We start from the raw sequence: 22,133 nt of genomic DNA, 5'->3' as shown, positions 1-22,133 counted from the left end.
AACATGTGATTCAGTTTAACATTTTTTGATCTGTAAGAAATATTCCATGAATTGATAAACAAAATGTTGCGATTTTTTGACTTGATACAATTTGAAATCTGGATGCTGTCACAGAACTAAAACAGTGTCGTAGATAGGGGTATCTAGGAAAGGAAAAATTTGGAGTTTTTCCCAGCACTACAGTGACCGAAATCGGTCAGAAAAACTACAAAAACGACGTCCTCTTTTAGATGACAATCTTCTCAATGGTCAGTGTTACAAAAAAAAAAAAAAATAAAACAACAATTGTGCCCTTATCTGTGCGTGAATAACACACATTTATTCACTTTCTATCATCTGTGCTATTGTATTAAAAAAGAGTTCTCAAAAAGGAGCATGACAAACACCAGCTAACGCCAGATAGTGTGAGAGTGGGAATGAATTTATGAAGTAGAACCAAGGGTGTACACGCCAAATTTCCGCTTTTAATGTAATTTCTGTACTGACAATTATTGAAATTGTAGATTGTGGATGCAATCCAACGCTCTTCTACCCCCTCCGAATGTGTTCTGTCCTGTCTGCTTCCTTATGTCCGATCTCCAGCTGCGACCGTCGTATGTGTTACAGAAGTTGTATAGAAAATGTATAGAGATAATATACATTCTCAATTATGTATCATCAATATCCAACACCTATATATTGATTTGAGGCTGTGGAAATCAGAAAAAGCTGTGCAATCCTGAAAAGGAACTCTAAGGGCCTTCAAATTTTATAACTAGTTAACAGATATGCAGCTTGCACGTTAACTGCGGTCTTTTTCCAGGAAAATTTAACATCTCCAGGGTTATCTGTTATACGGTTCAAGTCGCATTAAGTGTTAAAAACCTTGAATTAGTTGTAAGGAAGTGAAAGACATTTCAACTGCATATGGGCCTGCATCAAATTTTAGGTTAAATAAAAGTTTAACCGACATTTGTGCTTCATTTGAAGATTTGTTAATTTTGCTGACAAGTGTAAATTAGTTTCGATGTGTGCTGTTTTTTAATATATTAGAATTTTATACGGTTCATCCCTATATTCCCCGCTTTATTCTTCTTAAACGTGTGATCACTCTTTATCGCATTTATATTACTCTCGACTTTCGTTCTTGATCTTTTATCATTCGCGTTTCGTCTTTGTTATTTCATTTGTCACTTTCAGTTTCCTCTTGTTTCGTTATGTGTACTGTGCTGCTTTTTGCTGTCATCTTGTTGTCGGTTTTTCATTGTCTTTATTCGTTCGTTTTTAGTCGTGTGTCGTACTTTTAACATCTGTCTTTCTGGCATCTTTGCAACATATTATTTTGTATTTTACAGTTTCAGTAATTTTCATATTCGTGTTATGGATTTTTTTTTCGGGAACGTGTATTAAGATTGAGCCGGCGTGAGGGTCATGGCCAATCTGTGTTAAAGTTGAGCCGGCGGCATGAGGGCCATGGCCAACGTGTTATGAATGAGCCGGCGAGAGGGCCATGGCCAACGTATACTAAGATTGATCCGGCGAGATGGCCATGGCCAAATCCGTGTTGAAGTTGAGCCGGCGTGAGGGCCATGGCCAACGTGCATTATGATTGAGTTGGGAAAAGCCCACAGCAAACATTTGTCAGGGTTAAGGGGGCATAGTACGTTTTACACCATATTTTTGGCCTTATTTCAAATATTTTTTCTCGATAACGCGGAAGGCGAATCGATTCGGGTTTTTTGCATTCTAAACATTATATTTTGGACTAATATTTACAATTTTGTTTACATATGGGAACCTCTTCCCCCCTCCCCTACGGCTCCTTGAACATGATCAATCGAAAAAAACATGAATTGCGGTACCATGGTTTGGCGCTCGGGGGCTTATCCGAATTGAAAAATTCAAAAACGACATGAAAGTATATTAAATTATCTTGTGTTTGACCCATTCTTTTTTTAAAATTCGAACGCATAACAAAATGGCGAACATTGAAACATAAAAATAAGGTTTTTAGTCGAAAAAACTGACTTTAAACATTTCTAAAAAATACAAAAATTGCAATATCGAAAAAAGGATAGGTCAAACACTAGATAATTTTGTTGGCTTTGAAACAAAAAAAATTTCGCTTTTTAAAAATTGAAAAAGTACTATGCCCTCTTAAGATTGAACCGGCGAGATGGCCATGGCTAATCCGTATTCAAGTTGAGCCGGCGTGATGGCCATGGTCAACGTATATTAAGATTGAGCCGGCGTGAGGGCGATGGCCAGTCTGTGTTAAAGTTGAGCCGGCGGCGTGAGGGCCATGGCCAACGTGTTATGAATGAGCCGGCGAGAGGGCCATGGCCAACGTATACTAAGATTGATCCGGCGAGAGGGCCATGGCCAACGTGCATTATGATTGAGTTGGGAAAAGCCCATAGCAAACATTTGTTAGGGTTAAGTCGAGAAAAGCACAAAGCCAACACCTATGAAGATAGGGTTGAGATGGGTCAAACAAAAACACAAAAACACAAAACAAAACACACTAAAACGTTGGGTATGTAGAATATGACCATTGACTTATGGAAGGCATGGTTCAGAGATTTAGAATATAAATGACAAGATATGGTCGTCACATTACAAAAGTAAGCGATTTCTCTATAGGCTATGTATAAGAGTTAACGAATTTCAATATAACAAACAAGAATAATATGAAGACTGTATCAACAATGTAAATAATCTATCTATACCTATAAAAATGGATTTCTGTCTGTCTGCCCGAATGTTCCTTATAGAATCTAAAACTACTGAACCAATCGGCGTGAAAATTTGCAAATAGGGGTTTTTGGGGCCAGGGAAGGTTCTTATGATGGTTAGAGACCTCTCCTCTCACTAAGAGGGGGGGCTCCCATACAAATGAAACACAAATTTCTGCATAACTCGAGAATTAATCAAGCAAATGGAACAAAATTTTACATGTGGGTGTTTTTGGAGACAAGAATTTTTTCTATGGTGAATTGAGACCCCTCCTCACTTTAGGAGGGGGAGGGGGGGGGGGGCTCCTATACAAATGAAATACAAATTTCCTCATAACTCGAGAATTAATTAATCAAATGGAACCATATTTGGCTTGTGGGTGTTTTTGGAGGCATGAAAATTTTCTATGATGAATTAGGACCCCTTACCTTTTTAGGAGGGGGGGCACCCATACAAATGAAATACAAATTTCCTCATAACTCGAGAACTAATCAAGCAAATGTAACAAAATATGAAACGTGGGTGTTTTTGGAGACAAGAATGTTGTCTATGGTGAATTGAAACCTCTCCGCGCTTCAGGAGGAGGGCTCCTATACAAATGAAATACAAATTTCTTCATAACTCGAGAACTAATTAATCAAATGAAACCATATTTGCCATGTGAGTGTTTTTGGAGGCATGAATTTTTTCTATGATGAATTAGGACCCCTCTTTCTTTTTAGGTGGGGGGCTCCTATACAAATGAAATACAAATTTCCTCATACCTCGAAAAGTAATCAAGCAAATGGAACCAAATTTGGCATGTGGGGGGTTTGGAGGCAGGAATTTTTTTAATGATGGTTTGAGACCCCTCATCCCTGTGGTAGGGAGATAAGGACTATCATATAAACAAAACAGAAATTTTTGCGTAACTCAAAAACTAATCGAACTCGAGAAATTTTAGCCTTTTTCATAAAACATTAATCAATAACAAGACCACCAAAAACTATCAATAGTAACATTAGATAATTTAGCGCGAGACGGCCACAGGCCGCGAGTGTTGCCGGCGACCAACCGCCGGATTCGCCGGCTACTGCGGGGAGACAGCCCCCCGTAGAGATCGCCTCTATCTAGGTTTATTCATTTTCCTAGATCTACTGACCTCCATTACTTTCCTTCAGTTGGGTCATTCCTGCGAGATGGTACTTTCTACGAAAAGATTTTCCGTGAAATGGTACATCCCGCGTAAGGTTTTTCGCGAAATGGTATTCTGCGAAATTCTATATTCCGCGTTACGGTCAACCGGGAATTGGTGTACCGCAAAATGGTATTCGGCGAAATGGTTTGTAATGATAGCGAATATTTAAATGCTATCCGCTTTATTTTATCAGGCTAAGCAATGGGGGGAGTTGTTTTCTACTTTACTGTGATGAAAATTTGTAAATTAAAACACCCATGAACTCCCCAGAAACTTGCAAATTTCAAGATTGTGACAAAGGTCATCCGAGATTCACGATTTATGTACAACACAGTTTAATTTGTAGCAATACGAAGTTTGTCGGGTCAGCTAGTCTCATATATATAAGAACCTTCACCGGTCTGTAACGTAAGCCCAATAACGCCATAGTGGCACATAGCAAAAAAACTGCTGATTCAGCGATACGTCACCAGGTGCAACTCAGTGGTGTATGCAAGTTTAGTTCGATAAAATACTTGAATGAAACTCATCTGTCAACATCCAGTCTATTACAGAAGATACCTTATTCGTTTAAAGTGGGGCGCGTAGCAACGTGCGCGGGATTTTGGTAATACATTACACAATACCTATACAATAATTGGAAACAAAAGGTCTCTAAAAGCGGTTTATCCATCGTAGAGGGTTTAGCATGTTTCGAAAAAAATATGAGCATTCCACTTCATTGCAGTTAATTTGCTGGTTCTACAAATATACATTCGCAGGTAAGTAAATTTTACATTCATTTTACATATCCCTTTTCATGCGAAAAAAAATAAACAAAAACAAAAACAAAACAATAAACACTTGCTGTCGTTAACGTCAGGTGGAAATTCACTCCAGTGTTGTTAGTAATCATGCCACCAAAAGGAATTCTGTTTGCAAGTGTGATATTTGGATTTGGAAATTTATGAAATAAGTACATATCAGGGATTTAAATCGAGCATTTGCGGAGTTATACAGTTGGTTAATGCTGCAGTTGGAAAAATGAAACAATCGACAGAACAAACAATAAACAATAGAGAGGTGTGTTTTTCGGAAAAAGTAAACCCGGCACAGGAAATTCAGCCCGTAATGGGTTGTTGACAAACCACGCAAAACTATTTTGTTATAAGTTCCACTACTTCATTACACAGAGAAGGGGGATGACGATGTCGGATCAAGACTTACGAAAGTTTTACTCCCTTTATCCGAGGAAGCTCGTTGATTTTGCTCCCCGCGTCGCAATTGCTGCTGTCGTCGAGATTCTGAAGCTTCTTGGGGACGACGGTATTGACGCAGCAAGAATTTTGCTTGCTCAGTGGTCGATACCAGATGCAATAGCTGATATCAGCCATTCGTGGAGGTGAAGGATGTGCGGAACGATGAACATGCGAAGCACATTTGTGCACAATGAGAGAGAAAATTTTTGATATTTAACGGTTTCTTTGGATGAATAGGTTTGCTAGTGACACACAACACGTGGTTAACCGGAATAGCTCGGTTGAAGGCTATAAAGCCTTCCCTCTTCTAGGAAAGTGATTTCATTATACAAATCGCGGTAGACCCTTGCCAATAAATAGAGTTCACAAACAGGTTAGTATTATTATATCAGAATAGTCTATTAAGTTTATCAATAATTAAGAACAATTTGCATGTAACATTATCACAACCTGATCTAGTTTGATGCTCGACATTAAATAGTACATAACGAGCTTTACACAGAAAAGCAAACAAATATTCGCAGTGGAATCGCAACACTGTTCGTACTTTTGAAAAATATCCCACAATGAATAGAAGCTAAGCTCCGATGGATAGCTTTGATGGGAGAAATGATTCATAGTGAAGGTTAGTAATATTAAGCAAAACAGTAACAAACAAAATTGGTTTTGATCTCACAGCTTTTCTAGTCGCTTCATCTAGGTCACGATCCTTGAGTGATCCTCCGAGGAGTTGACGTATCTGTGTTTAAAACGTGTATGAGAGTACGAGTGTCGATGGTGTTCGCGGTGCAAAGATGGGGCATGTGCCGAGGCAAACAAATGCATATAAAAAATAGAGAACAATCGTAAAAAATAGAAAAATAAATCGTAAAAAAATAAATGAAAAAGTAACAAACACAAAATTTGGAATTCGAATTTCAAGAATATACCTTCCGCAAGAATATTTTCAATCCAATTATAGGCACATGTTTTCGGTGTGAATATTTTGTCATGATCTTATTTTATGGGGTAAAGTTTTACTGTTAATTTTATACTCACTACAAGAAATTCATCCTTGTCTACACGCTGGTTTCCATCCGTGTCGAACATGTTGAAGGCAATTCGGAATCCGGAGTGTGGCTCTGTGATAAATAACGAGGGAGTTTATTTCGATGTGGTGAAGCATGCTTAAAAAAGGTACTTACTGGTTAGCACGGACAATAGGAATAAGTACTCGGTGTAGGATATGATTCCTGTAAAAATGGAAAGCAAGTCATTAAATCATTCTATTTCTAGCATGGACGTTTGAAATCCAAATAAGTAGCGGATTAAATACTGAGAAAAATAAGATAAATATTTGCATTTTCATAATTATGTCTTATGTGAAATATAGCTGACTGGCAAACTACCCTCCTGCTTGGCTTTTATACCACGTTAGGAGCGGCCAGAGCACACATATTGGTTGCAACTGTGATACGCCAGCGCAAGGAGAGACATCGAGATGCTAGAGCTGCCGAAAATAGACAAAATCTGTGGAGGCTGAGAATTGCTTCGAGAGACACTATACGAGGAGCTTCCTAATATGATCGATGGAATCAACTCTGGTCCGGAACCGTGTCAACTCCTGTTATGTGCAACGACAAGAAGGGGAACCTGATTACCGCAAGATCGTAGGTGGCTAGGCGTTGGAAACAATATTTCGATGAACAAGATTGAGGATGATGGACAAGCTGTTGATCCACTATTATTGAGCGAGGTTAAAAAATCAGTTAGAGAGCTGAAAACGACAAAGCAGCTGGAAAGGACAGCATCCCCGCCGCAAAAAAGTCGGGAGCGAAGGGCTTTATTGTGCAATCCATCAGGTTATACTAAAGGTACGGACTGAAGTGGAATTACCTACGGGCTAGTTGGAATCCATCGGCTCGAATGCAGCATTTAACGAAGCATTACTCTCCTAAGTTCTGCAAACAAAAATTCTCTCCCGCATCCTGTTTCTCAGACTGAGGCCGTTACAGGAAACCTTTGTTGATGAATGCCAGTACGGTACTCGAGAAGGACGCTCCACGGCAGACTGAATGTTCACCTTGCGGTAAATCCTCGATACATTTCGGGAATTCATCTTGCAGTTTCACTATTTGTTTGTATACTTCAAGGTGGCGTACGATTCAGTTAAACGAAATGAGCTGTGGCAGAACATGGTTTTCCAATAAAACTGACTAGGTTGATATGTGTTACGCTTGATGGTTCAAAATCAAGCGTCAGGGTAGCGGGAGAGACATCGGACTTGTTTGTGACGTTAGATGGTTTGAAGCAAGGTGAGCTGCTTGCTTATACCACGCTTTCAACGACGGAAGGAGATAGTCGGATACCGTTACAACGCCTGCTAGATAGGTGATATTTTACAGTGGCGAAAGATACCAAAAATCCGCAGCAAATGACAAACTGATTCAATAAATCACCGGCGCTCAGTTTACTGGTGGAATGAGAACTTAGCATCTTTCGTGCTAGTTGTCCCAAAAATATATCAGCCAGAACTGCAGTAGATTGAGAAAAGCATAGCGTGGTGTTTATAACGGTAAAGGCTGCAATGAAATGGGAGATAAAGCAAAGCAAAACATCTCGTACAAAGAAGAAGCTGTACCGATAAGCTAATGCCAACCCTTGGAGTGACGCGTTCTGCTTCGCAATGGTGAAGGTTAAAAGTTTTACGTCAGCCAGGAAGTTGTACCTTAAAAACTAAAACTTTTGTGGAATGATTTTTTTCCTTACCACCCCCTACGGCATGGTCATCGACATCATATCCGGAGTGATTCGCGATAAGGGCGCAACTAACAAAGTGTAAACAATGAGGAATATCACTGTGATAATTTGCCAGTACATTTTCAAGTTTTAATTTAAATAAAAGTTACAAAAATCAAGGTTAAAGACATAAATTGGTGTAGAATAAATCAATCTTATAATATCACAACAATACTGTATAAAATTTGTGCATTCAAGCTCAAAATCTAAGTTTTATAGTTGAACCCCTTGGAATGAGCCTCAAAGCATTTTGACAATGAGATTCGCCCAGCCCTGTTTCGCCTTGTTTTGGTTTTTTTTAGTTTCGCCTGTTTACAATGCGCCTGTGTTTTGAAAACAACGCAGTTTCGCTCTTTACTATCGCCTGTTTACAAAACGATTTGCAAATAAGCCTGTCACTTCATAACAATGCAAGGGGCTAAATTGCAAATTGTCTTTTGTTTTGATTAAACACTTCTATCGCCCATCACTAAAAACTTGTTTTAAATAATTCTAACGATTAAAACAAAAGAAAGGATTCTTGCCAAGGATATTATCAGTCTTTTTAAGGCTGATGGTGTAATAAAACGATTTGTTCACAATTTGTCAGTTGAACCCCAATCGCGAATCACTCCGGATATGGCGCAGAAAAGAAAAACAGGTGGCAGTACTGGTTGTAAGTTAGGAAAGCGCTCGGTCCGGATAGAATCCTTAACGTGACCCTGGAGGTGGCGATTCTTGCGTTCTCGGACACAGCTATGACAATGTTGCAGAAATATTTGGAAGACGGTAGCTTTCCTGAAAGGTGAAAAATCTAGAAGCTAGTGTTGTTTAAACCAGGAACACTGTCAGGGTATCCAGCAGTATATAGGTCGATACATCCACTAGATATAAGCGGCAAACTTTTGGTGAAGATCAGCTTTACCACTATGACGATGTAATCGGAAGGCAAAATCGGGTTGTCGAACACAGTTCTGATTCTGCAGAAAGGGTAGTCCTCGGAGGGTGCTATTAACCCCTCTAAGGTCTACATCATTTTTTGCACCGCAAAATTCACTAAAATGGCCATAACTTTTTTATCTTTAAATATTTTTTCACCAAATTTGGGAATTTTGCCGAAAATATTTTCTATTTTCATAATATCTATAGATAATGGCCATATCTCATATGGTCCCGGAGTTATTCTGGAGTTCCTTGGGGGACCGAGATATGGCTTTCTTAGATAAAGTTGCCAAATATTTAAAATTTGTTTGAAATCTGTTGATTTTTGTAAATATATCATCGACTGTGGACATATAAGTTACTTTGCCGTAGTTATGAGCCACGGCGCGCACGACCATATGGCATATGGCCATTATCTATAGATATTATGAAAATAGAAAATATTTTCGGCAAAATTCCCAAATTTGGTGAAAAAATATTGAAAAATAAAAAAGTTATGGCCATTTTAGTGAATTTTGCGGCGCTAAAAATGATGTAGACCTTAGAGGGGTTAAGACAGTGATGGAGCGAGCCGAGAACTTGTGTAAGCAGAAAATTAAACGAGATTGCTTTTATGCCGAAGAATCGACCTAAGAAACGCTTTTAACAGTACCAGCAGGAAGGCCATCGTATAGTCACTGCATATAATGTAAGGAATATCTCTGCAGAATGGAGGAGTTTTTCGAGAGCCATATGTTTGTTTGGATGGTTTCATATTTAGCCGATGGTTTGTTTGAAGTGGAATGTACAATGTACAATGGATGTGGTGAAAATCAGTGAATGATCACGTATTATCGGAGACAGGCAAAACACTGGATAAGCGCGTGTTAGCCGCGATTCTCGGCACGGGTTTCGGGGAAAGGTTCCGTTCCTATGAAATAAACCAAACCTCGTGTTTTTAGTCTTGACCCTGAAATGCGGTCAACCATATATATTAATATTTTTTGAAACGGTGGTTTTACAATTGATGAAGGGACGGTAGGTGAAAGTTCATTCAAAAAATTTTCATTACTTTCTCCTACCGTCTCTTCATCAATTGTAGAACCACCGTTTCAAAAAGTCTCAGAAGTCGCAAAACACTTTCGACTTGGTCGAGCCATCTTACGCGGTCGAGGTCCACTGTTCTTGGCCTGGTGCCGGTAAGTTTGTTGAAGAGAACTGTTTTCGTCGCGCTACTGTCTGGCATCCTTACGACGTGTCCGGTCCACCGTAGCCTACCGATTTTCGCCAGATGTACGATAGGAATCTCTCCAACAGTGCTTGGAGAATTCATGAAAAAATGATTATTTGAATCCTTGAAGATCCCTCATGAACATATACTATTCGCCTGCCTCAACGATAATGCATGCATTGTCTTTGAATTTTATCACGAACATAACCTCATCACGAACATCGGAATTCGTTCAAAAATTGAAGATTTTATATTGAGTGTGGCCGATTTAGCCGGTATTGGATCCCGGGGATGCCGAAAAGCGTTGAAGATAATATCACCATGAAGAGAGAATAGTTTAAAGTAGTGCTAGTTGCTTTATAAGCAGCAGAAGGTGTTATTTCACACTTTTACTTTGCACACGATATTCGGCGATGCCATGAAGCGTGAATGTATGTGACTTATTAGTTATAAGCGAATTGAACCGCTCGCATCTCTCTTTTCTCGTGATGAGTTCGTTTACCGATGCTCGGTGTACATATTCATATACTGCTCTCCAAGCATTGCCTGAAGCTCGTGATTCAAACACCTCCACCACTCTCCGCTTTCAATTTGTACTCCACCAAATATTGTCCGTAGCACCTTCCGCTCGAACACGGCAAGGACGCTTATGTCCTCCGTGAGTAGCGTTACACCCAAGTAGCACGCGTTGTCACAATTGAGTCGAAGCGGCTGATATGCGACAAATTTAAATGTAAAACTTCGGTTACAGTAACCTAAAATATAACAATTGTGTAACCGAAATAGCGCAACTTATGTAACTAAATATGGTTACATTAACAGTTACTCAATAACCAATATGTAACATGTATAGTTACAAAATGTTTACTATTGAAGTTACACATAAACTGTAAATTGACTTTCAATTGGTGGCAAATTAGTTATCTTGAAACTTTTATTGCATAGCGAAAACAATGCAGCAGGTTTTTTATTCCAATCTATGACTGTCAACGTCAAGCAGTAAACTTAACTGTTGAATATAGAAGACTGTATAAATTTCGCTTGTTATTTCAACACAAATTTTAATGCAGTTTCAAATTTATGGTGAAATGCATGATTCTAGCTTTGAAAAATTCACGCGCTCCTATTTAATCTAGCTTTTCGTAACTTACCTCTTTGAAAAATAGATTTTTTGTAAAACAAATATGTACAAATATAAAAATTTTAATTTTAATTTACTGATTTTTTAAATTTATTCTTAGCAATAATGAACTAGTGGAGCATTCACCTAGAAATCATTAAAAACAAATTGTTTTCGCTATCACTTAGTAAAATTCATAGCCATTTTGCCTTTGGTTTTAACTACTACACCATCTTTTTTGAAGTTTTGTATCGTTTTCGGCATATTGCATGAAATGATTTTAAGCAGACATTGTTCATAGATATCTGGAAAAGGTGTTTTTAGTGATTGTTGTGAAAAGAAAGTGTTAATTTAATATCAAAGAATAGCTTCAGTTTGAATAAAACAGTTTACCAGCAGTGTTAATCATAGAAGGTTACATTTCAGTTACATTATAGTTGCACGTAACCTTAGCCTTCGACCTGGTTACGCTATCGGTTACGGTAACCAATATTGAATCTATTGTGGTCACTTATTTCTTATGTCGTCATTTCTAAGTTACACTGTAACCTATTTTCATTGCCGGTTTCGTTTCGATGTAACTTGATCGTTTTGACGTTTGAGAATAATCAAAATTTGTTTACTTAATACCAATGTCTGTGCGGAGAAGATTCCAAGTACCATCAATTAAGTAAATAAACGCATTTACAAGAGCATTTACAACCCGTGTACCAATTATTTATTTTTACCATTAGTAAAATTCTTGAGATCTGGTTTTTGCTTAATCCGTTCCGTTGTGTTTACAAGGAACCGTGAACAAGTTGTGGCGAAAATGTTACTAGCCGACTTTTTTTGACTTCGTAACTGCTCGTAACGGAAAATTAACTGTTTTGCGACTAGTAAGTTGATGACAGTTTGGAAAAAGGTTTCATTTGTGTCACTTGATAACTATTTGGTAACTCGTAACTGAGAGGTGACAGTTTTGCGACGACCAAGTTGTTGAAAAAGGTTTCAATTTGGTCATTTGGTAACTACCTGGTAACTTTTTGAGATTTTTGTCACTAGAAAACTAAAAAGTAACTATTTTTAATTTTATGTAACCTAACTCGTTACAAGTATCCTAAATGTAACTGCTGTGCAACCTTTTTATATTTTTTTATTTTTATGATTAGTTACAAGTGCTACTTGGGCAGCTTCAAGTCCATAAAGAACTACCGGTCTAATAAAAGGTTTTTACAGCTCGTACGGCAGCGTATGCTTCTTGATCGTAGCATTTTGCGAAGGGTAAAGTAGGCCCGATATGCCGCTTGAATGCGCCGCTGCATCTCCTGACTAGCATTGTTGTCCACGGTCACTAGCGATCCCAAATGCACGAATTCATCTACCACTTCTAGTTCGTCGCCGTCAACGGTTACCATTCGTGGGTGGCACGCGTTTGTATTTTTTGAGCTTCTTCCATTAATGAAGTTCGTCTTCAACGCATTGATTTTTAGCTCAATCCTTTCAGTCTCGTGAAGATAGCCTCAGCCGTCGCAAACTTCCTGGCTATGATATCGAAGTCATCTGCAAAGCCCAAAAACTGATTATCCTTGGTCAAAATGGTGCCTCACGTTTTGGTGCCCGCTCGTCGGATCACCCCGCAAAGAGCGATGTTGAACAACATGCAGAATAAGCTGTCACTTTGTTTCAACCCTCGCCGCCTGTTGAAGAAACTTGGGAGTGTCCAAGAGCTGTGCACGAAACACATCACTCGATCCAATGTTGCTCTAATTAGTAGCGTCAGTTTATCCGAAAAACCGTGTTCGTGCATTATGTGCCATAGTTGATCTCGATCAATTGTATTGCATGCTGCCTTGAAATCAATAAAGATGTGATGCGTGGGGTACTCCCGATATTTCTGCAAGATCTGTCGGATGGTAAAAATATGATCCGTAGTTGCGCAAGCTCCCATGAAGCCTGCCTGGTAATTTCTACGAAACCACGTGTTATCGGTGACAACCGGCGTAACAGGATCTTGAAAAGTACCGTGAAGGCGGTGTTTCACGATAGTTGCAGCAGTCACGCCGATCACCTTTTTTGTGGATGGGACAAAGCACTCCTTCCATCCATTCCTTCGACTTCTAAAAGCAAAGCAAAGCCTAGGGGCTACATTCCGAAACTTGACCTTTGCAGCCAGCTGTTAGAGTACATGACAATTGCAGGGCCAGTTGCTATGATCCTTTTGACTCTAACAGCCTCTCCCAGTCGAGATTCGAACATACGACGACTGGCTTATTAGGTCAGCATCATACCTCGAAGCCAACTGGGAGGCTTATCCGGCTTCTACTCCTTCCAAATTCTGGAAATACCCTCTATAGAGCCGTTGGCGGCGTTTCTCGACCATGTTTACCAGCGACTTTGTTGGTCTTCAGCAACCCGATTTCTCGATTGACTTCATGGAGATCACGTGCTGAGACATTACTATCTTCCATGGGTACTCATAGGTTGACTTCCGTTCCACCACCGTTCCGAGGTGATCATCGAAGGACTGCTTCCACCTGTCGACCACTTCGCGCTCGCTTGTAATTAGATTCCATCCCTCGTACCTACGCATGTCAGGATTCGGTGTGTAGCCCTTATAAGATCGATTCACCTTCTCGTAAGACTTAGGCATGTCACTAGCTCGAAACATTTGTTCTAATTCTTAACGATGTCTGCCCTCCTTTTGGCGCTTTTTACTCCTCAGGATCATGGTCAACTGGGTCCTAGCTCGTCAATAATTCTTTCTAGTGGCAATGTTCAGATAATGTTTACAAGCAATTTTCTTTCTCTCCACCGCTTGTTGGCCACCATCACACCAATAATTGTGTATACTACGGGTATACTACGGGACTCTACATCTAGTGCCTCTCCGATGACCGAGCGTATTTTGCCCCAACTGCCTTCGAAGTTTGAAGCACCTCGAAAGAACTTCTCGAACTCCTGTAGGGAACGTATGTACATGATATTCGAGAAGAATCGGCGTTCTATAATTACGTAGTCAATCTAGTTCATTGTACGTTGGTCAGGTGGTGGATCTCTGGTGGCTCGGATCGTCAGGCCTCGGAAAGTTACGAAGTTTATACATCGTTGGTTGTTATCGTTCGCATCGGTGGGCAGGCTATGAAGTTCTATAACCGGTCTATACATTTCTTCCCTACCGACTAGGGTGTTGATATCCTCGATGATGATTTTGATGTCCCCCCTGTTTGGAAACACTCAAGTGAGAAATCCTACCCCACCTGCCATATTCCCTAGATTATTTTTTTGTGCCTTCTGAGGCTGTGAACCATTTCGCGAAATTTTTAACTTTTTAGTTAAAATTTGACAGTTTGATGGTTATTTCTCCTCGAGTGGTTAAAATCAGTTCAGAATGCGAACCATTTCATATTTGACGTATTGATAGTTTTTTTTTGTTCAATGAGAGCCTATGAGGTGAGGATGAAAATATTGTTTATTCTGTTCGAGTTAAAATTGGATGAATTTTTGATGTTGATTTGCTTTTATTTGATAGATAAAATTCATCTCATTTCAACCCGGGTTGTTTGAACAAATTTATTATATGCGATAAGCATCCATACCAATGCAAAAAAATTCCAATGAAAAATCAGTGAAACACGTCGAAGCTCTCTTCCTCACCTGTGCATATCTCATTGGCTCTGAAGCGAACCATCGAACTGTCAAAACCGTGGTCAAAACTAACCATGCTCCCGAGCAGGGTTATTTTCGAAAAACCATCGAACTGTCAAATTTTAACCAAAAAGTTAAAAATTTCGCGAAATGGTTCACAGCCTGATTATTACCGTCTGATGGCACATGGTTTGACTGATGCCCGTAGGCATAAAAAATGTCTTCATTTACAGATAGCCTCGAAACACGAAGACGTACACGTTTTATACATGAAGGATACGTGGCGCGTAAAAGAAAACCGTGTAAAAAACCGCGTTAATTCGAACAATGTTGAAAAAAAAACCGTTAATTAGAAAATCACCATAAAAATAAACCGTGCTAATTCAAAAATTGTCATAAAAGACCGCGTTACTTCAAAACTCGTAACAGTAAACCATGAAAAAAAGACTTGCGTGTATATCTAAAAGGTATTCGAGCATTGCTAGACAGATAGGAAAAATATTTCTGATCAGTCATTTTTCACAATAAACTTGCATTTTCAGCAAAAAAGCGACAATTCAGTTGCGCATCTAACGTATTAACATCTCATTAACATTTATGCCTTTATGCAATTTAAGACAATTCAACGCTTTATGTATACTATGTAAGTACTATCGAAAAAGATCATTAGATTTCCGAAAGCGAAAGTTTATATCAGTGCGTTAAATACTTCGAATGTCAAAACCGACATATTCGACATATGCTCTGGCTGGTACAAATAAACTTAGGCATTCTACCGACAGTCGCCCATTTCATCCAATCGGATTTACATTAATCTAGTGTACTTACCCTTATCGCGCAAACTGCGAAACAGTTGCGAAGATCCGTGCTTCAGCTGTGGTGTGAAGTCCTTTAGCTTCTGTATTTCCTCCGGAGTCAGTGATTTTCGCTTAAGCCGTGCTGTGGAGCAAATACCAACAACGAACAATGATCAAAATGAGCCAAACAAACTTTATCGTATGTCGGAAAACGTTTGCCGCCGATATAAACGCTCCCTGGCCAAGCCAGAAAGTCGCCGCAAAACAAGGCAATTATCTTGGCGGTCATGCGATTACGCAAATTAACACGAGAAATTAAAAGCATTTTCCTCCCGGTAGCAGACGTTCGCACAGTGTGCGCACTGTAAGGAAAAGATGTATGACGTTCGACCTTTCGCGTTTATATAGGACATTTACACAAGTACGTGAAAATTACTTTAATGAACTTCTTTTGGAATTGAGTTTTATTTTTAAAAGATAGATAAATAGTGGCAAATAGTTGAGAAATTTGTCATCATAATAATGTGAGAAATACGCAAGAATATGAGTCCCATATGGGCGTTTGATAACAAACAGCTCAAACGACTGCCGGTGAACAAAAAATAGAGAAAAGTCAATTTCCCAAATGACAAAGCGCCACCGTACAGACAGTCGACCCTTATCATCTGGTGTACGGTCGGTCCAATTGGTTGGTCGTCGAGATCGAACTGCGTGGGATAAAATGTAACTTTCGTGTTTGTTGGCGACAACCGGGGCAATTTTCACTTACGTCTCGGTTCCTGTTCCACGACCGACTCCAGAAAGTCTTGCGGCGTCATGTAGATTTGACCGTCGAACTCAACCGAAGCGAACTTGATGAAGCGGCGTTCGCGGGCCGTCAGCTTGATGGCTTTCTCGGTGGTTTCATCCTGGGAGAAAGAAAGTTTGGAAACGATATTACGTTAGCATTTTTACGAAAAACAAATAAGAGGAAAGTTTAACATCGTAAAGTTTGTTTACTTGATACTAGTTTACCTATGCTGGAGTAATTAATCTCCTGAAGCGAGCAGCTGGTGACAAGACAAGATGTGTGGTTTTCGATCGGTCTCTCTAAAACTAGTTCCCAAAAGTAGTCTGTGAGAGTAAATTTAATATTTTACTTTGGACACTTGTTGATTTTTACTGCCACCTGAATAGCAATAATCATGCCTCATGGCCATTTTCAGGGAAAATCTGTACATATGAGTAATTACTCTGCAGCTTCGCCCCATCAGTGTGTCACGAGCTTGTTACCATCAGTGATATTTTAGTCGTGAAACATCCTTCATACTCGTGAGTGGCATACGTGCGCTCAGGCACATTCAGTCGTATTCTTGACCAATTGAGCTTCTCTCTTCATGCTGCTTACGACATAGTTGAAGCGTTGCCAATTGCAATAAAATTTATTGGTTATTCAAACTTGATCACATGGAAAATGTTACGGCACTGCTGGGAGACGTGGTTTAACAACCAATCATCAACAACGAGTTGTCGGGGCGAACTATCTAAAAACCCTGAATCGTTACGCGCACGAGTTTAAATTCAGTATCGGAAATTAGTGAAATGGCCCACAATTCTACGAACATGGTGTATTTTCATGTTGTGGAAATACTGCATGAATAATTGTGTTCACGAGAGGTAAATGGAAACTAGATTCATGGAATGATGAATTATCGACCTCAACTCTATTAATTTAATTCTTGGAAACTGAAACTCGGTTCATGGTTTACGACGCAACCAGCTGATGATTCAGAGAATTTTTTAAATCAGATTACCGAAATCATTTGATGCATAAAGTTTAGGTATGGATACCTAAATACATTTTTTCACGGTGAACCGCGGTGGAAAACTCCAAAAGTCCGAAAAACTATGTTCTATTTCATGGAAGTTTCAAAAAAATTTAAAGTATTTTTTTATTTATTAATTCCTAATCTTTTCATGAGAAAAATATCAATATTGCGTTTTTTGTTGCACCTGAGTTATGGATGAGAAACTAACGAGCAAACAGCTATAATTATGAAACGAAGCAAGACACTATCGTGAAATTTTGATTACTCAAAGATTGTGAATTGCAAGCAAGAAAAAAATAATTAACCATGCCCCAATTTTGTGGAAAACTTTTTCCAAATAATTGTTTTTCTAGACTACTGAGAAAATTTACTTACGCGATTTAAGAACAAGAACAAGAACAAGAACAAGAACAAGAACAAGAACAAGAACAAGAACAAGAACAAGAACAAGAACAAGAACAAGAACAAGAACAAGAACAAGAACAAGAACAAGAACAAGAACGAAAACAAGAACAAGAACAAGAACAAGAACAAGAACAAGACCCTGTCCGCACGAATGTAGACCCGATGATGAGAAGGAAGAATTCTACGCACAACTGTATGTAACGTACAAGAGCTATTCACCACAGGACATCAAGATAGTCGTCCCCGATAGAAATGCTCAGGTCGGTAGGGAAGCCATATATAGGCCGGTGGTAGGGAGTATATCTTACACACCAATAGGAACGCTAATGGCCAAAGATGTATAAAATTCGCAGCTTCCTGAGATCTGGTGCAACTTTTTCTTATTACGCAAAAAGCAAAGCCTATAAACGTCTTTAAGACTTGCACCGTCTTTATCAACAGACTTCGAAACAGGTTATTAGGTTGCTACTGACTCTAGCAGCACCGTCCGGTCAATATTCGACATTACGACGACTGGGTTGTTAGATGCTCGAAGGTAACCACCCAGCTAGCACCAAATCGTGCATCAATCACCGAAAATTATCGTAAATAACTCTTAACAAATTCGGAATCGTAACAAAAGCTGAATAAAGTCTGCCCAAGTTGATTTTCAGTCGTTTATAATGATAATAGCTTACATACATACTTCCGCACAGAATCATATAGCAGAACGGAGCGGGTTGGGTTTAATCGGATAATATTGTATATAATTACTTATATCGATAAAACGCGTATGTTTATTCCCCATCACGTATATCGCCTCAAAAATACCACGGATATGCCAATTTTGCGCATCAAATACAATTTATTAGGAAGGATATATGTACCTAATACTAATTTTTAACTTTTATCTATACCTGTAAAATGGATTTCTGTCTGTCTGTCGGTGTGTTCTATATATAGTCGAAAACTACTGAACCAATCAGCGTGAAAATTTTCATGCAAAGGTTTTTGGGGCCAGGAAAGGTTCTTATAATAGTTAGAGACCCCTCCCATCACTTAGAGGGGGGGGGGCTCCCATACAAATGAAACACAAATTTCTGCATAATTAGAGAACTAATCAAGCAAATGGAACCAAATTTGGCATGTGGGTGTTGTTGGAGGCAATAATTTTTTCTATGGTGAATGGAGACCCTTTCCCTCTTTAGGAGGGGAATTATGAGCCGTCCTCCTTGTAAGAGGGGGGGGGGGGGGCTCCCATACAAATGAAATACAAATTTCCTCTTATCTCGAGAACTAATCAAGCAAATGAAACTAAATTTGGCATGTTGGGGTTTTCGGAGGCAAGATTTTTTTTGATGAATTAGGAATCCTCCCACTTTTAAGAGGAGGGGCTCCCATACAAATGAAACATAAATTTCCTCATAACTCGAAAACTAATCAAGCAAATGGAACCAAATTTGGCATGTGGGGGTTTTCGGAGGCAAGAATTTTTTTTGATGAATTAGGACTCCTCCCCTGTTTAGAAGGGGGGGGGGGGTGGCTCCCATACAAATGAAATACAAATTTCCTCATAACTCAAGAACTAATCAAGCAAATGGAACCAAATTTGGCATGTAGGGGTTTTTGGAGGCAAGAATTTTTTCTACGATGAATTATGATCCCTCCCCCTTTTAAGAGGAGGGACTCCCATACAAATGAAACACAAATTTCCTCATAACTCGAGAACTAATCAAACAAATGGAACCAAATTTGGCATGTGGGGGTTTTCGGAGGCAAGAATTTTTTCAATGATGAATTAGGACTCCTGCCCTGTTTAGGAGGGAGGCTCCCATACAAATGAAATACAGATTTCCTCACAACTCGAGAACTAATCAGGCAAATGCTACCAAATTTGGCATGTGGGGGATTTTAGAGGCATGAATTTATTTGATGATGGTTTGAGACCCCTCACCCCTGTGGTAGTGGGATAAGGACTCTCATACAAACAAAACAGATATTTTTGCGTAACTCAAAGACTAATCGAACTCAAGAAACTTTGGACTCTTCTATAAAACATTAGTCAATAAGGCTACTACAAATATTTTATCAAGTTTTTGTCCTTCCAGTGTTGGGCAACTGAACGGAAAGAACCTCTGTCTAGGTTTATTTGTTTTCCTAGGTCTACTGATGGCTATTACTTTCCTTCAGTGCAGTGGGGTCCAAATGAGCGACAGCGAGTAAGGAGAGGATCACCTCTGCGAAATGGTATCTTCCACGGAAAAGTTTTCCGTGAAATGGTACATTCCGCTTAAGGTATTTCGCGAAATAGTATTCCGCGAAATGTTATACAATCACGACGAATATTTCTATCCGCTTTATCGCCCGCTTTCTGGCTAAGCAATGGCAGGAGTTATTTTCTACTTTACTGTGAGGAAAAATAGGAAATTTGTATATTAAACTACCCATGCTTTCATAGTTGCTTAACTACCAAAATGAATCATCTAAGGTTGAACTCCTCAGAAACTTGCAAAACTCGAAATTGTGACAAAGATTATTCGAGATTCATGATTTATGTGTAACACACAGCTTAATTTGTGGCAATACGAAGTTTGTCGGGTCAGCTAGTATCCACATAAAAATGCTAGCTGGGCATAAAGAGACATTTTAGCATCAGTAAAGTATGTCGTGTAGCATATCAAAAAAACATCAGCATTCGACAAAATAGCGATTGGCGATCATCTCATGTCGCTCAGAGGCCATATGACCGGTTCCGGGCCCAGTGAGGGTTTCTTTTCTGATTCAAGCAAGGGACGGATTTCGAAGAAACTTGTCCGGAACATGGAATCGGCCACATGGCCTCTGCAAGCCATAATATGATTGCCAATAGCTATTTTGCCGAGCACTGATGCTGAATTGTCCCTTTATGGGAACCGGTTCCGGATTCATAGTGTCCCCACGGATCCAGTTGGCGCGCCATGGCTCGTAACTGCGGCAAAGTAACTGATATCTCCATAATCGATGATATGTTTACAAAAATCATCAGATTTCAAGCAAATTTTAAATATTTGGCAACTTTATCTAAAAAAGCCATGTCACGGTCCCCCGAGGAACTCCGGAATAACTCCGGAGCCATATGACATATGGCCATTATCTGCAGATATTATGAAAATAGAAAATATTTTCGGGAAAGTTTCCAAATTTAGTGAAAAAGTATTGAAAGATAAAAAAGTTACGGCCATTTTAGTGAATTTTGCAGTGCTAACAACGATGTAGACCTTAGAGGAGTTAAACACCACCGGATATTTCCCATTTCGGAGGCTGTTGGGAGAGATTACTATGGTTGTTTAAAAAAATCTTAAGCCTCCGCGTCTACTATCCGTCGAGATCTTTAGATCTCAGATGCTCATGGAAATCGAAATGATCATCAATTCAAGACCACTCCATTTTTCCACTTCATTTATCACTAGACACCGATTCTGAGCCAACAACACTTAACACCTGACCTAAGTTATTGTTAGGAAGTTGGGTCGGAAATAATCTCCCGGCTCCCGGTGGAAGATGTCCCCACAACAAATTCTAATACAAATTTTCCTGTATTCCTAAGAAATCCGTTGAATCAACAAGCATAGTAAATTATAAAAGTGCATACCGTCAAACGGGGTAACTTGCAACAGCGGGGTAACATGCAACAACGCTATATCCAATTAATTTATTGTACTTTTTTACCTGTCACTTCAATTTTCAATCTATCTCAGTCACTGAATCTTGTTGTTAACAGTTCAAAGAAGCCTTAGCTACTGTTATGTTAATTTTCTGCTTTTTTGGTGTTTTTTAAAAAATCCCACAAGTGGTGTTAAATTCATCATCAATTTTTCGTCTGTGAAACGTTTGTGTCGCCCACAAGCACTTCAAATAAAAGAAGCCTAACGTACATTTTTTATAGTACAATGAATAATAAGGAAACAAAATAAGTGATTTATGATGACTAGTTTTGTTTATCCTGCTTGTTACTACATTATTCGTAAAACAAGTATTTAAACGGGGTAACTTGCAACAGCTGGAAGATATAAAAAGCTGTGTTCCGTTAACTTCACGAGGCAAATTATCATTTAATTTTGCATCAAGCAATACTAAAACACATTTAAAAAGTGTAAGATACTTTCGGTAAGTCAAAATAAGCCAGTTTTTCTCTGGATATACAGCAAAAGGCCATAGAAGAGGCCAACAAGAAAATATCCTCACTGAGAGAAATCGACCAGCAATATAATAGTGTCTAATTAGGATCACTCGTAACGTAATGTACATTCATATATTACGAAACTAAGATATCGATGATTTTTACCTCCTCCGCTCCACTTCGTGACGCGATTTTGCAT

The 22,133-nt window shown here is 39.1% G+C and overlaps 1 protein-coding gene across 4 annotated transcripts in view; it reads right to left on the bottom strand.

Moving 5' to 3' along the window:
* LOC128741246 (calcium uptake protein 3, mitochondrial) overlaps positions 1-22,133 on the bottom strand; it is a 163,868-nt gene that overhangs the window by 4,624 nt on the left and 137,111 nt on the right. For 2 of the 4 annotated variants that reach the window (XM_053836909.1, XM_053836908.1), the window contains exons 2-7: positions 16,353-16,491; positions 15,615-15,725; positions 6,315-6,362; positions 6,169-6,251; positions 5,807-5,869; positions 5,099-5,251 (exon numbers count right to left, since the gene is read on the bottom strand). In XM_053836909.1, coding sequence (XP_053692884.1) covers positions 5,099-5,251; positions 5,807-5,869; positions 6,169-6,251; positions 6,315-6,362; positions 15,615-15,725; positions 16,353-16,491 — 597 coding nt within the window. The remainder of the gene's footprint in view (positions 1-5,098; positions 5,252-5,806; positions 5,870-6,168; positions 6,252-6,314; positions 6,363-15,614; positions 15,726-16,352; positions 16,492-22,133) is intronic. The other 2 variants (XM_053836910.1, XM_053836911.1) reach the window with 2 other exon arrangements.

Source organism: Sabethes cyaneus, chromosome 3 (genome assembly GCF_943734655.1).
Source record: "Sabethes cyaneus chromosome 3, idSabCyanKW18_F2, whole genome shotgun sequence".
Taxonomy (NCBI): Eukaryota; Metazoa; Arthropoda; class Insecta; order Diptera; family Culicidae; genus Sabethes; species Sabethes cyaneus.
The sequence above is the reverse complement of the archived record's forward strand: the minus strand, read 5'-3'. Positions and strand labels throughout refer to the sequence as shown.